Genomic DNA, 15,349 nt, shown 5'->3' with positions numbered 1-15,349 from the left:
GAGCCGAGATAGCGCCACTGCACTCCGGCCTGGGTGAAGAAAAAAAAGAAAAAAAATCCCAAAATATGCACATAGCAAATGAATGATTATAAACATTTATGGAAAATAAAGTTTAAAGAGGAAGAACTTTTTTATAGAAAAATAATAAAATTTTGTTTGAAATGTCATCTTAAACAAAGACTAATTAAAATTAGATTAATTCTACTTTAGCTATAACAAAGGTTAGATGATCATTGCAACTGAGCACAACTCCTTCAACTGAGCAAAGACTGAATCAAGTAATTTTTCTAACATAATTGGATAAAATCTCCAATCCTAATTTGTGGCTAACTTTAGTGGCAAAACCATAAACAGGATGCTTTTGGCATGAATGTTTCCATTTTTCCAAAGGCCTCTCTTAGTCTTTGATACTTAAATCATTCTCCTAGGAAGAAATATAGATTCATTTTCACCTTGCTATTGATTTGGAAGATCACCCACAAACCTATGCTCTCTAATGCAATTTCTTTAAAAGGAATGTCTTCACTTGTTGAGGGACAACATTTACCGCTAGATAATCTGCCCACACTAAGAGCCCACAGGTTCAGTAAAGAGTGGATCCGGCCACTAATCCCAGAAATTACTCCCTCATTACTGAGGAAACTTATAAAGAAAATAGAAACAATCTTCAGACAATGCTACCCCAGAGCCAAATGAGGAGTCCATAGAACTTAGATGTTGCTTAAGTAACGTGTCTCAGAATGTGACACATACGTGCTATCTATGAATGTGAATTTTTCACATTTTCACCTGGACGCAAATTTGAAAGTTGAAGTTTAAGATCATTGGTGTCCTTAAAGCAAACTATACCTGGGTGACTGTGGCAGGGATGCCCAGGAGCCCCAGGCAGGCATTAGGGTGGTATAATGACTTGGGGATGAGGAGGAGGTGAGGAGAGCCCTAGTTGGTTTTTCTTAAGTATCGAAAAGAGGACTGGAAAATAGAAAGTGACTGCCTATTTTGAGGTTGGAAATCTTAAATACAGAAAACACAAAGAGTCAAATGCAAGCAAACACTCATTAGACCAGTTCAGAAAAGCTGGAACTGCTTAAATGGAAACACTCACAGCTGAATCAGAAAGGACTGTGAATGTTGATTGGATATTTGATTATATTAAGGAATTATTCATTGATTATACTAAGGAATTATTCATTTTTATCTATGATAATGGCATCATAATTACATTTTCCTGAGTACATTTCATTTAGAGATATTCATAAGAATTTATGAATGAAATGATATGATGTATAAGATTTGATCTTAAATAATCTGGGGGCAGGAGGTTGGCCATTGTTGCTATTATTGAAACTGAGTGATAGGTACATGTGGATTCATTATACTATTCTCTATTTTTGTATGTTTAAAATTTTCCATTAAAAAATACAACTGAGGCAAGTTTTACTTCTACTTTTTCATTTATTGAAGCTGGTCATAGAAAGGTAGGAGAAGGAAGCCAAGGGCAAACTGTGAGACACTTGGAAGACACTCACCAAAGTTCTAATGGCCAGAGCTGAGAAGGGCAAAGCAAAATAGAAAGCGTTTTTGAGGCTGCCCAGCAGGTCTTCAGAACTCTTGGTACAATAGAACAGGAGTTAGGAATAAGTTCAAGGGCAGGCAGAACACAAAAAATAACAGTGGCTTAAAACAGAAAGTGTTTATTCTCTTCTTAAGTTTTGTTTTTAATTGACAAATAATTGTATATATTTGTGGGTACTGCATGATGTTCTGATACATGTATACATTGTGGAATGATCAAATCAGGCTAATTAACACATTCATCACCTCAAATATTTCTCATTTATTTTTGCTGAGATATAGAATACTTTTTTTAACTTTTATTTTAAGTTCAGGGTTACATGCACAGGTTTGTTATGCAGGTAAACTAGCCTCATGGGGTTTCTTTATCACATTAATGAAGACAGAGGTAAGTGTCCCAGCGCTGTCAGAGTGACTCTGTAGCCCTCAGGGATCCCTGTAGACTCCAAGAGTGCAGGCCTATTCCAGTTCACTGTTCTCTCAGGCCCCTCATCCCTGTGGCCCAATCGTCTGCACTCCAGGCAGCAGGGGTGCAGGAAGAGAACTAAAAGTAGGCAAGGAGAGAGAACCAGCTGTCCCTTAAGGGAGGTTCCTAGAAGCTGCCATGCTAAGAGCTGAGATAGATGCATGCAGCATCTATACATACATTTTAGAGGCACAACTGAATCTGCCACCTATGAGAAGCAACAGCATTCCACCAAATTCTTAGCCAATATTTGCAGGCTGTCCAAAGACAGTAACCTCTTAAGGGGTAGAAGATTTCGCCATTTTTTCCTGGTTGCTTCCTATGAAAAGAGCAAGGCCTGCACAAGAGCCTCTGTCTTACAGAAAGTTCTAAATCTCAATATTAAGGAGAATAAACATTTGGGTCATTACAATAAGCAGCCAGTTTCTTTTTTTTTCTTTTTTTTTTTTTTTTTTTAGTGTAATGTATTTCTGTCTTTATGTCTTTGGGGAATCACCACATTGGCTTCCACAATGGTTGAACTAATTTACACCCCCATAAATAGTATATAAGTATTCCTTTTTCTTCACAACCTCACCAGCATCTGTTACTTTTTGATGTTTTAGTTATAGCCATTCTGACTGGTATGAGATGGTATGTCATTGCGGTTTTGATTTGCATTTCTCTAATAATCATTGATGTTGAGCTTATTTTCTTATGCTTGTTGGCCACATGTGTTCTTTAGAAAAACTTCTGTTAGTGTCCTTTGCCACTTTTTAATGAGGTTGTTTGGTTTTTTTCTTGTACACTTAAGTTCCTTATAGATGCTGGATATTAGACCTTTGTCACATGCATAGTTTGCAAAATTTTGCTGTCATTCTTTAGGTTGCCTGTTCACTCTGTTGATAGTTTCTTTTGCTGTGCAGAAGTTCTTTAGTTTAATTTGATCCCATTTGTCCATTTTTGCTTTTGCTGCAATTGCCATCTTTGTCATGAACTCTTTGCCCATGCCTATGTCCTGAATGGTGTTGCCTAGGTTGTCTTCCAGGGTTTTTATGGTTTGGGGTTTTACATTTAAATCTTTCATCTATCTTGAGTTGATTTTTGTATGTGGTGTAAGGAATGGGTCTGGTTTCAATCTTCTGCATATGGCTAGCCGGTTATCCCAGCACTATTTATTGAAAAAGGAATCCTTTCTCCATTGCTTGCTTTTGTCAGGTTTGTCAAAGATCAAATAGTTGTGGGTATGTGGTCTTGTTTCTGGGTTTTCTAATCTGTTCCATTGGTCTATATGTCTGTTTTTGTACCAGTACCATGCTGTTTTGGTATTGATACAAACTATACTACTGTAGCCTTGTGATGTCTCCAGCTTTGTTCCTTTTGCTTAGCTTTGGCTAAAAAATAGCCTTGGCTATTCAGGTTCTTTTTTGGTTCCATATGGATTTCAAAATAGTTTTGTCTAGTCCTGTGAGGAGTCTCAATGGTAGTTTAATAGGAATAGCATTGAATCTATAAATTGCTTTGGACAGTATGGCTATTTTAACAATATCGATTCTTCCTTTTAATGACCATGGAATGTTTCTCCATTTGTTTGTGTCATCTCTGATTTCTTTGAACAGTGGTTTATAGTTCTCGTAGAGATCTTTCACCTCCCTTAGTTAGCTACATTCCTAGGTATTTTATTCTTTTTGTGGCAATTGTGAATGGGAGTTCATTCCTGATTTGGCTGTCAGCTTGACTCTTGTTGGTATATAAGAATGCTAGTGATTTTTGTACATTTATTTTGTGTCCTGAAATTTTGCCCAGTGTTAGGGAAGGGCAATGAGTCCCCTGAAATAAAGTTGTAGAGATCAAAAGAGAATAAGGAGCGGAAAATGGCTATCTCCCTACTCCCAGTGAAGTTGGAAAGAGAAGGGAAATGACAATTCTGGGTCTCTCTAGAAAGGAAGTCAAAGGCAGATTCCAGAACATGCTCAGACCCCAGCCCTTTTGGGGCAGTTGTAATCTCAGAAGTGGCTGACTCAGTAAATCAGAAAAAATACAACCCTAAGAGACCTGAATATTTCGAAAAGGAGCCATCATGAGTGTATAAGGATGACATATTGGAAATCACAGTCTGGGACCATGTAGCTTTGGTGGAGGAAGAGGGGTACCAACTTCAGACTGTATGTGAGAGACGGACCAAACAGCATAAACATGAACACATCCAATGCTTTATAAATTTATTTGCAAGAAAATAAATTCTACAAATAAAAAATCCAAAAGCAACCTTGAAAACAATTTTTGATGAATATGTGTTAGTTAACATGGTTGATAAGAATTCTTATAAATCACAATAGTCCAATTATTGAGATGGGTAGATGACACTTCCCATAAGGATATGAATCACCATTAACAATGCATTTTGGTCAAAGTTCTTTGTCTTTCGAGAAAACTTATGTGGCTGTGTTTCAAAGAAAATAAAAATGAAAAACTTAGTTCTTCCCCAATATCAGTTTGTCTCTCTGAAATTTCATGCTGTATCAACAAAATAACTCAAACCGGCTGTTTAATTTTTCTTCCTCCTCAGACATTATCAGGAATTACACAAAACAGCTTGAAATAATGAAAAAGATATTGTCTATCCACAAAACCTAATATCTAGCTTACTTACAATCTAAGATTTCTCTATTTGTTATTTACTATAAGACAAAGGCATAGTATTGTCTCTAATTACCACAGCTGTTTGACTGAGATACAATTATCCACATCTACAGACTAGAAAACTGAAGCTTACAGTACTTAATAACATCCCTAAAGACCCCAGTTACCTAGCTACAAATTCCACAAAATTTACCCCAAAAATCCGAAAATTGTTTTGCTACAAAGTCTACAAAATCTACTTTAAAAATTTACCAAGTCTTTGCACTATAGCACATTATCTCTTCCTCAATCATGCTGACCTTTCTCAGGCCAAAATTCTCTTTCACCTCTTAGAAAGCTTCTAGGAAGGGCTGATTTTCTCATGGGCAGATGGTCAGGACGTTGCCACTCTCCCCTTCTCCCAAGAGCTCAAGACAGAAGAATGGACGCAAAAGCTCCAAAGAGAAGAAATCATCATGTGTATAGATGAGGACATTATTGTCAACATCAAAAAACTGGATTTCTTCTAAGTCAAAATCCAGGAAAATTCCCACACGGCGAAGGCGAGGGCTTGCAGGAATTCTCTCCAGGTCGGTGTTAGCATGGATTGCTCCTGCCTTCATGCTGATCCAGAAGCCATGCTCAGGGAATAAATCATTGCTCTTTCTGTCAGCCGACTCCTTGCAGACGCCCAGGGACCATGACTTCACCTCTCCCACTTCAACCTCCCAGTAATGTTGGCCGGAGGAGAAGCAGGGAGTACCCAGGACACAGGTCAGCCTGGGATATTTTGTCAGATCGTGGTGGATCTTCTCACACTGAGCGCTCCTTAGATCATTGGAGAAGACAAGGAGGGAGCTGGCAGTGGCTGCATCCAGGGTCACATCCTCCCGAAAATGCCGGTGCTCCTCCCTCACGTGCAGACTTTGCTCAAATTGGTTATTGTGCTGCTTGATCATAAGTGTTAGGACGCTCACTTGCCATTCTTCCAAAGCAGGTACCTTCACCACGTCTCGACACAAGGGGCACATCGCTCTAAAATCACGGTTTTCTAGCATATGCCTCTGGATGCAATCAAAGCAGAACACGTGTGAACAAGAGAGAGAAATGGAAGAGGAGAAAAAATCCAGGCAAACTGGACAGGACAACTCTGCTTGCAGGCGTTTGGCCATGGTTCCTAAGGGTTACTCCTTAGCCGTGAAGTAAACTGAAGTGATCCTTTATTGGCTTCTGGAAGCACTTGGGAGCCCTCAGTACACAATCCACTCTTCAATAGTCTAAATCCAAGATTAAATAATATAAATTAATAAATAAGTTATTGGCATACATAAATGAATTATATTATTTAATAAATAATAATAAATTTATTAACTAAGAAATTAAGAATAACAAAAAAATAATATTTCTGCAGTTTGTGTATGAAAGTGACACTAAATTGCTAGAGAATCACAGTAATGTAGTCATGGTGATAAAAATGATTTCAAAACTCTTCAAACTCTAGATAATCACAAGACAGAAATAGGACAGTGGAAACTTTCTTTTCAGACAGTGCAGCTTACCTAGTCTGAAGACTTCCAGGTGATGTGTTGGCTGCTCTGGCCAAAGTTTCTCCTAATGGGGGCTGAATTCAAGTGGGTCTTTAACAGAATCTCAGTATAGTCTCCACTCAGTATTTCTTTGTAGATCCTCTGCAGTTCAGGAAAAAGAATGTTCATGTCTAAATTCAATAATGAAAATAAAGCCAATTCTACATTAATCATCACAGAAAAGTGACTCTAAGGAATGCTCAGAATTTCCAGGAAAATTACCACATGTGAGTAAAGCCAGCAAAATCCACTGCAAAATGAGAAGCCCATAAAAGAATCAAGTTTAAGGACAAAGTGTTATTAGATGAAATGCTTTAAAGCACTCTAAGAAAACTAATTAAGGCTTGAATTAATGTGAATAAAAATATAATAGTCATCAACTTCTCCAAAATAATCATGCCTGAATACAAACCAAAAAGATGTTCCAGACAAGGAAGGTGCCCTCCAGTTACCCCAACTGCTCCCAAAGCTTGAGAGCCTCTGGTGCTCCCAGAGGACTTCCCACCATGGCTGTTATTCTTTGAGTGAGCTGTCTCTGACATGCTGGACACAGCATATTGGACCAGGCTAGACCCATGACCCAAAGACAGCCTCGCAAAGCTGGACAGCACCTTTGAGATGATGTGAACAGAGGACTGTTCTCCAATAAGAGCCTGCACTGAGCAGTAACTAGCAGAACTCCTTACCAAGAACCCACAATTCACACATTCAGTGGTGACAGTAGTAACAGAATGAGGGACAGAAAGAGGAGCAGCATCAACATTACCAGAGAGAGGAAGTGATGAACACCGCTGAGGCCAGCCTAAGACTGATTTACTAGAACTGTCCTACATCCCAGAACACATTCTCTAATCTCTTTCCAACAAATACTTATTGAGCCCCTTCTGTGCTCTTGGCCTCAACTGGACTCTGTAAACACAAACGTGTGTAATAAACAGGGTATCTGCCCACATAAAACTTTGTCTTCCAAGTCCTGATCAGCATTCCAATCTCATGGTGCCTGGCTGGCGGACAACCAGAGATTACCTCTTTCTTAAATTCTGTTATCTTTTTCAATTTAATGGGAAATTTAACATGGTGCTGGAAATCTAATTGCCTAACCCACCTTGGAATGTATCTAAGAAAACAATTTTACAAAAGAAAAAAAAAATGCTACACTTATTCACAAGTTGTTCATTTCAGTGTTAACTACCATCCCAAATGATCAGGAACAATCGAATTATCTAACAATAATAAAATGATTCAGCTAATTATGACACAACTACTAAAAGTGGCTAAGTATATTTAAGTGAAAACCCGAAGCGAAGTCTTTTTTTTTTTTTTGAGACGGAGTCTTGCTCTGTCGCCCAGGCTGGGGGTGCGGTGGCTCCATCTCGGCTCACTGCAACCTCTGCCTCCCGGGTTCAAGCAATTCTCCTGCCTCGGTCTCCTGAGTAGCTGGGATTACAAGCATGTGCCACCACGTCCGGCTAAGTTTTGTATTTTTAGTAGAGACGGGGTTTCACCATGTTGGACAGGCTGGTCTCTTGACCTCGTGATCCACCCACCTCAGCCTCCCAAAGCGCAGGCGCGAACCATGGCGCCCGGCCGAAAACCCAGAAATCTTTTAAGAAATGTTGGAAAATAAAAAGAAACCATTTTAAAACCATTTAAATCCATTGTAGTTGAAAACACATAAAAATACAAGCTCATGCAAAGAGTGACCTGAGGTTCATATGTAAAAATTTAAATGGCAAAGTTATAGTTAAAGGTGAAGAAAGCTCCCTGGCACAGGAAAAAACTAGTTCTTTCTCCTCTAAAATAAATAGTTAAAGGCATTCGAAAACACCAGTTTGTAGCCAAAGACAGAATAGGACATTGGAAATAGCTTAAACAGAAGGTATAACTTACCGTGACTTGGAGACTTCCAGCAGAATTCTAAAAGATCTGAAGCCTACGTCTCTACCTCTACAGACCTCTGCTCCTCTCGGAGTTTCCGCGCAGAGACACCGGCATTTTTATACTGCCTGGAAAACATTGTCCAACCAATCAGAGTCAGAGGCTCCGCCCCCAAGGTTGTACCACTCTAATCTGAGTAAACTCATCAACCCACCCTTCCGTTTATGATGATGACATTAAAGCAGGCTTCAAATTATATAGTAAAAAAATTCAAAATTTCTTAATAACTCCCTGAATTAGAGTGAATCTACTGCCATCTGCTCTTGTCTCTAATTTCAGAACTCAACTTTAAAAAGCAAAATGTGTTGGAGATCAAATACAGAAATGCACTGCTGAAACCTAATCACCTCGTGGCTAATGTAATCATTGGTGTTCCTATTCCTGATAGAATCATGAGCGGACAGGATCTACAACAGTTTTCATGTCCTTTGACTCAACAATTCTATTCTTAGGGGTACTTACTGGACAGGATAAGAAAGATGGCAGCTAGGCAAGGCTATTGTCCTGTAATTATTAATAATTCCATTTTTTACTCTCAAAAGTGTTCTTGGATGAACGGTAAATTTTATGGTGTCTGTATCGAGAGCAGAAGGAGCAGTAAAAGTCACAACAGAGGAAAGCTAAGACACAAACTTCCAAAAAAGGATTTGGAGGGTGAATGAAGTCCCATTGTAGAGAGGATCGCTGGAATATACGTTTTCCCCAAGAGAGGCTGCATTCTAAATAACCTCTCCTTTCTCAGGCTTCCTGTTCTGCAAGGCCCAACACACAGCTTACACAGCTTTTACTTCATTTTTACCTGGTGCTATCTCCATTTCTGTGAGTTAAATACTTGCAGGAGCAGGTCTCAAGCGTTGTTGGGGTTTTTTTTGTTTTGATTTTTGACACAATCTTGCTCTGTCTCCCAGGTTGGAGTGCAGTGGCTCAGTCTCGGCTCATTGCAACCTCCACCTCCCAGGTTCAAGTGATTCTTGTGCCTCAGCCTCCCTAGTAGCTGGGATTACAGGAGGCCAAGGTGGGCAGATCACATAAGTTTAGGAGCTCAAACTTTTTAAATTGTAATCTCAAGACCCTTTAAACTTGAGATTTTAATCTCAAGAATCCTTACACTCTCTTTTTTAATTATTCAAAAATGTCATTTTATTTTTTCTTTCATTTTATTTTGAAATAATTTTAGACACAGAAAATTTGTAGGAATAGTAAAAAGAGATATATTCTTTACCCAGATTTACTATTTGTTTTTTAATTGTCTGATGTATGTATACACTGTGAAATGATTAAATCAAGCCAATTAACATATCTGTCACTTCACATACTTATCATTTTGTCATGAAAATGTTCAAAATCTACTATCTTAGCAATTTTTAGGTGTGCTATACATTATCATTAGTTATATCCACCATGATGTACAATGGATCTCCAAAGTGTATTCCTTCTATCTACCTGAAAATTTTGTACCTTTTAACCAATATCTCCCCATTTCAGTCTTCTTTTTATCCCAGTGCCTGGTAGCCACCATTCTACTCCATGCTTCCATGAGTTCATTTTTTTTTACTTTTTTCCATTCCACATATAGGTGAAATCATGCAGCATTTGCCTTTCGGTACCAGCTTATTTCACTCAACATAATGTCCTCCAGGTTCCATGTTGTTGAAAATGATAGAATTTCTTAAGACTCGATAGTATTCCATCGTGTACATGTAGCGTGTTTTCTTTATGTATTCATCTATTGAGGAATATCCTGATTCTTTATGCATTCATCAGTTGATGAATATAAGTTGATTCTGTATCTTGGCTACTGTGAATAATGCTGTTATGAACATAGGAGAGCAGATATCTCTTCAATGTACTGATTTTATTTTCTTTGGATATATATCCAGAAGTAGAATTGCTAGATCACATAGTAGCTCTATTTTTAGTTCTTTGAAGAACCCCCATACTAGTTTTCATAATAGCTGTGCTAATTTACATTCCCACCAATGGTGTACGAGGTTTCTCTTTTCTTCATATCTTTGCCAGCATTTGTTATCTCTTCTCTTTTTTATTTATTTACTTTTTTCTCATGCCTGTAATCCCAGCACTTTGGGAGGCCAAGGCGGGTGAATCGCGAGGTTAGGAGTTCAAGACAAGCCTGGCCAAGATGCTAAAACCCCGTTTCTACTAAAAATAAAAAAATTAGCAAGGCGTGGTGGCGGGCACCTGTAATTCCAGCTACTTGTGAGGCTGAGGCAGAGAATTGCTTGAACCTAGGAGGCGGAGATTGCAGTGAGCCGAGGTCGCGCCACTGCACTCCAGCGTGGGCGATAGAGCAAGACTCCGTCTCAAAAAAAAAAAAAAAGAAAGAAAGAAAAAATTATTCTTACAGGTGTAAGGTGATATCATTTGCAGTCTTATACATAAATGAGAAATCCAAAAAGCTTTTTGTTCATATGAATTATATTTCTTCATATTTACAATATTAGAAATTCAAACTGAGAATTTTTTAAAGCTCTATTTAATTAATTAAAATAAAACTATTACATGTTAACATAAATAATATAGTTTTATTTAAACAAATAACTATTTTCTAAAACAAAAACAATTACTTAGAAGAGTTCCATTGTTTTGAATGTTTGCAAACCTCTGTAATTTTTGCTTAATAAAAGACATCTGGATTCTTACATCTACTTTTGCTGAACCTGTTGTGATATGTTGCTTTGATTTAAATATGTGAAAAAAAATGTGGCTTCCCACAGATGTTTAGTTGGAAAAGGGAAGATTCTGCAGACTCACTAAAAGTGTCTCAGGGACCTCCAGGACCTCTCTAAACTATTCAAAGATCATTGCCCTACTACAAATTCTATAACTCCAAGTGGCAGCAGCAAATCTTAGTTCCTTGGTAACCAAAAACTCTAATGATGCATCCAGCCATCTTTTCGTCTGGCTTCTGCCATCTCAAAACTAATACATATGATATGGCTAAATATGGAACATTTTCTCTCCTTTTTCCAATAATGATGAGGCTTTTTTCACTTTTCCATTTAATTTATTTAACTGCAGTGATGATTCCAAATCAAGTTTTTCTCTATCACTGAATAACACCTACTAGGCCCTCAACAGATGTTGATAATAACAAAAAACATCATTCCTTATTGACTCTTACATTTTTCAGCCAGCTCTGACTGTGGCTGGACCATACACTGACTTCATGCCTCTAAGCTTTTGTCTGCCAGGAGAAATATTTTTTTTCCCAGAAATACTCACTTTGATTCCCAGATTCTCCATTATTACAGGAATACTGAATTCAGAGAGAAGCACCATTTTTTTAAATTTTCAAGTGCTGGAAATATTGGAAGCCACTTATCTGTGATATCTTAATACTCTCATGACAACATATCAAAAATGTGCATGAAATTTTTTTTAATTTTTAAAATAATTTTTAATTATCATTAATGCTTCCATGAGTTAAGATTAAATCGCAAATTAATTTTGTTTCCATAGCTTCCTGATTAAAAAAGGAATCAACTTTCACACATGCTAATTAGGTAAGATGAAGCCACTAGTGGGGAGGAGGGAATAATCAGATCTGTCAGGAATCTAAGATACTTACAAGTGGATGATATGTTTGCTCAAAACACAGTTTGCATTTTTCAAGAGGCAGCAGCTGTAGTGGGGCAGCTTTTCACAATTAGCTTCCATCCCCTGGTGTGGGGCAGGTGCTGGCTTGCAACCTCCTCTTCTCTCCCACCCGTGTCCTCTCCTCTTTTCTGCCTGGTTATACATTAAAAGGGACCCTTCTGTCTATCTTAAAGAAGATAGAGGGCATCTCTCTGAATTATTAATGCCATCAAAGCCTGCTAATGGAGTTCCCTGGCTCTTCTCTTCAAAAGGCGCTGTGTTTTGCAGATCTGGCGAATTTCATGAAGAGGAATATTTTTGGCACTTAGGATATGTAGAGTGCTCCACTTCCACACTTCTTTTAGAGTACAGACTACAGTAAAAACCAGAGATGACATGATTAGACTCCATAGTTACATATTTGATAACATGTAGTTCCTATTATAGTTCTATTAATGAACTCCTTTATTTTTGTTCCTCTAAAATTTTTGTCAAACATGTTAAGAAAAAATTGAATAATGTTCGTGCATTTTATGCACATGGTGTGCTTATAGCTGTATAAGAACCAACAACAGATTTCCACATCTACAGCATATTATCTGCAAGAATAGTTTGCTCTCACCTGAGTCCCTATGTAAGTTTCAACAACCATAGCCACTGTGGAATAAATGAGTAGTGCTCAGTTACCCCAAGTGGGCGCACCCTTCTTTCACTGATAGGTCCCAGACCCCAAGCAGGGGCCAGAGGGGGACAGTGTGAATCCAAGGGAATTTGAGGAGTGCAAGAATACGGACACACAGGTGACCATGCCACTTGAACTCTTTACTTTTGTGGTTTCTAGAGCCAAATATAAGTGTTTTCAGATTATGCATACATTCTCTCCTCTAGTTTAGGGCTTTCAGAATATTTTTGTGTGAATGAGGAAGTGTGAATCAAAATAAACTTCCTTTCCACCCAGCTATCTGGCATTCAATGTGTTATCAAATGCACACTATGAATCTCTCAAAATGGCTGGAGCCCCACCCCTACTCCAGGATGCAAGATACGTCGAGGCAAGCTGTCTACGGTCAGTCCCACCTGGGAGCATCAGCCCCTGGGGGTTGGGAGCTCTGGACACAAGCAGAGATCCAGCCTCGTGGTAACTTCCTGCTCCAACTGATTGATCCTCGTTGGTGGTTGCCCATTACTCTCCAGATAAGGACCCAAATCCCTAACAGGTATCCTGGCCTTGGCCCTGCTCCTCTCCAGCCTCATCTTCTGAAATCAAGACACAAAGCCTCCTTTCACTACTTTCTGGTGCCCCTCCTAATCCAGGACAGGTGGTTTCTCTCTGATTGGAACCATCCCCAGCCGGCCACCCAACTAACACCTACTCATCTTTCAGATATATCTGGGGCATTAGTTCCTCAGAAGAGTATTCCCAGAGCCTCCAAACTAGATGAGAAACCCCTGTGATGTCCTCTCCTAGATCCCTCATCCTTCCTCCATGTAAGTTATCAGAAAGTTAGTTACTATTTATTCATCACTTGAGTAATCTGTGGCTCCCTCACATTAATACATAACACCTATTGAGCATGTTATATGTGCCAGGTGTTTATTCAAGTACTTCATATGGTTTTTATTATTAAATCCTCTTAGCTCTATGAGGTAGGTGCTATTATCATCTTAATCTCTTGGATAATGAATTTAAGGGTTGCGCCACCCCCAAGCTGTGTGATCTTGATGTGTCACTAACACCTGTCTGGATTGCCTAGCTCTGAACATCTTTCACATGAGATGGAAATAAACTTCTATCTTGTTTAAACCAGTGTATTTTATAATTTTTCTATTTTGTGCATTCAATCCAATCAAAGTTTAATTAAACCAGGTGCTAACCTAATTCCTTTACCTTCGTGGAACTATGAATCTATGCTATTTTGACAGTCATAGCAACTCATCAGACTTCATCCATGAACCTGGAAATCCAGAATCACAAATCCCATCTTCATTTTCTACTATATCTTTTTTTTTTTTTTTTTGACAGGGTCTCTCTCTCTCTGTTGCCCAGGCTGGAGTGCAGTGGTGCAATCTCAGCTCACTGCAGCCTCGATCACCCGGGCTCAAGAGATCCCCCACCTCAGCCTCCCAAGTAGCTGGGACCACAGCTGTGTGCCACCACACCCAGCTAGTTTTTACTTATTTTCTGTGGAGACAGAGTCTTACCCAGGCTGGTCTCAAACTCCTAGGCTCAAGCAATCCTCTCACCTCAGCTTCTCCAGGTACTGGGATTATAGGCATGAGCCACCATGCCTGGTTCATATCTTATATTTTACTGATAGTTTACATCCTAACTGAAGAGACAGATATGATTCATTAGAACTACCATACTATTATTATTAATTTTTTTTTGAGACAGAGTCTCACTCTGTCACCCAGGCTGGAGTGCAGTGGCGCAATCTCGGCTCACTGCCACCACTACCTCTCAGGTTCAAGTGATTCTCCTGCTTCAGCCTCCAAAATAGCTGGGACTACAGGCACGTGCCACCACACCCAGCTAATATTTGTATTTTTAGTAGAGACAGGGTTTCACCATGTTGGCCGGGCTGGTCTCAAACTCCTGACCTCAAGCAATCTGCCTGCCTTGGCCTCCCAAAGTGCTGGGATTACAGCACGATGAGCCACTGTGCCTGATCTTTTGCTATACTTTTAAATGTCCTTGTCAGTACTTGGCTGTCTGACTAGCTCTTCAGCTTTTAAAAAATTCTATTAGTGAGTTCCCTAGCATGGTATTATTGCAAAACAAGAAAAGATAATAACTAATTAGCAGAGTCAGCACAGTCCTGTGAACTCAGTAGAGAGAGTCAAATCTTTCAATTATGCAGTGAAATCTTTCAATTAACTGTCATCTAAACACAACACATGATCTTAGTAGCATGTTGCCCATTGTCAGGACGTTAGGCAAAATAAACTAATCAAAGTAAATATTCTTCTTCAGAAGTTACCAGGAAAGCCAGCAACACCCAAGAGCACATGAACATCTATTGAGCGTCTACTATCTTTGAGGTACTCTGTTAAGTACTAGGATCCCTTCCAGAAAAAAATCATGGAATGGCACAGCCGATGTCCTTTGTGTTATAGCATGATGAAGGGAGATAAGACCAGTACATGAGAAGGGAAATAATGTTGTGAAGTAGACAAGACTGTCTATAGTATGTTGCAGTGGACTGCTGCTTACATATATACCTTTTTAATCACATCTACATATATATAACAAAGGAGAATGTATTTTGACTTGTTTCAGACATTCTCTTTCCAGAACCTCCATACAAGTTACGTTTATTTCTTAAAATCATCAAAGACCTTCCAAACCAGTGTTAATGAACCTATCCTACATGAATGGATTCAAGATAATTGCTATAGCTTTACTTTTCTAAACAAGCCTTCCTCCCACCCTAACACAATTCCAATTACCCATCACCATAACCGTCCTACGGGAAGTGACCAACAAGTATTATGCATTGATAATTTGCAATGAGTTTATTTCTTCATGTATTCTTACCACAAATAATACACTACTATACCCCTGTATCCCATGTCCCTACAATAT

The 15,349-nt window shown here is 38.8% G+C and overlaps 1 protein-coding gene across 1 annotated transcript; it reads right to left on the bottom strand.

The window, feature by feature from the left end:
* Nucleotides 1-2,498: 2,498 nt before the first annotated feature.
* Nucleotides 2,499-8,232, bottom strand: RFPL4B (ret finger protein like 4B). The gene is made up of 3 exons (XM_001159819.6): nt 8,119-8,232; nt 6,202-6,330; nt 2,499-5,919 (listed from the first exon to the last, which is right to left on the bottom strand). Exon 3 carries the CDS (start codon nt 5,812-5,814, stop codon nt 5,023-5,025), a length of 792 nt encoding a protein of 263 aa, XP_001159819.3. The 5' UTR covers nt 5,815-5,919; nt 6,202-6,330; nt 8,119-8,232; the 3' UTR covers nt 2,499-5,022.
* Nucleotides 8,233-15,349: the final 7,117 nt, after the last annotated feature.

This window comes from Pan troglodytes, chromosome 5, assembly GCF_028858775.2.
Source record: "Pan troglodytes isolate AG18354 chromosome 5, NHGRI_mPanTro3-v2.0_pri, whole genome shotgun sequence".
Lineage (NCBI taxonomy): Eukaryota > Metazoa > Chordata > Mammalia > Primates > Hominidae > Pan > Pan troglodytes.
Note: the sequence above shows the minus strand (reverse complement) of the source record. Positions and strands in the feature narration are given on the sequence as shown.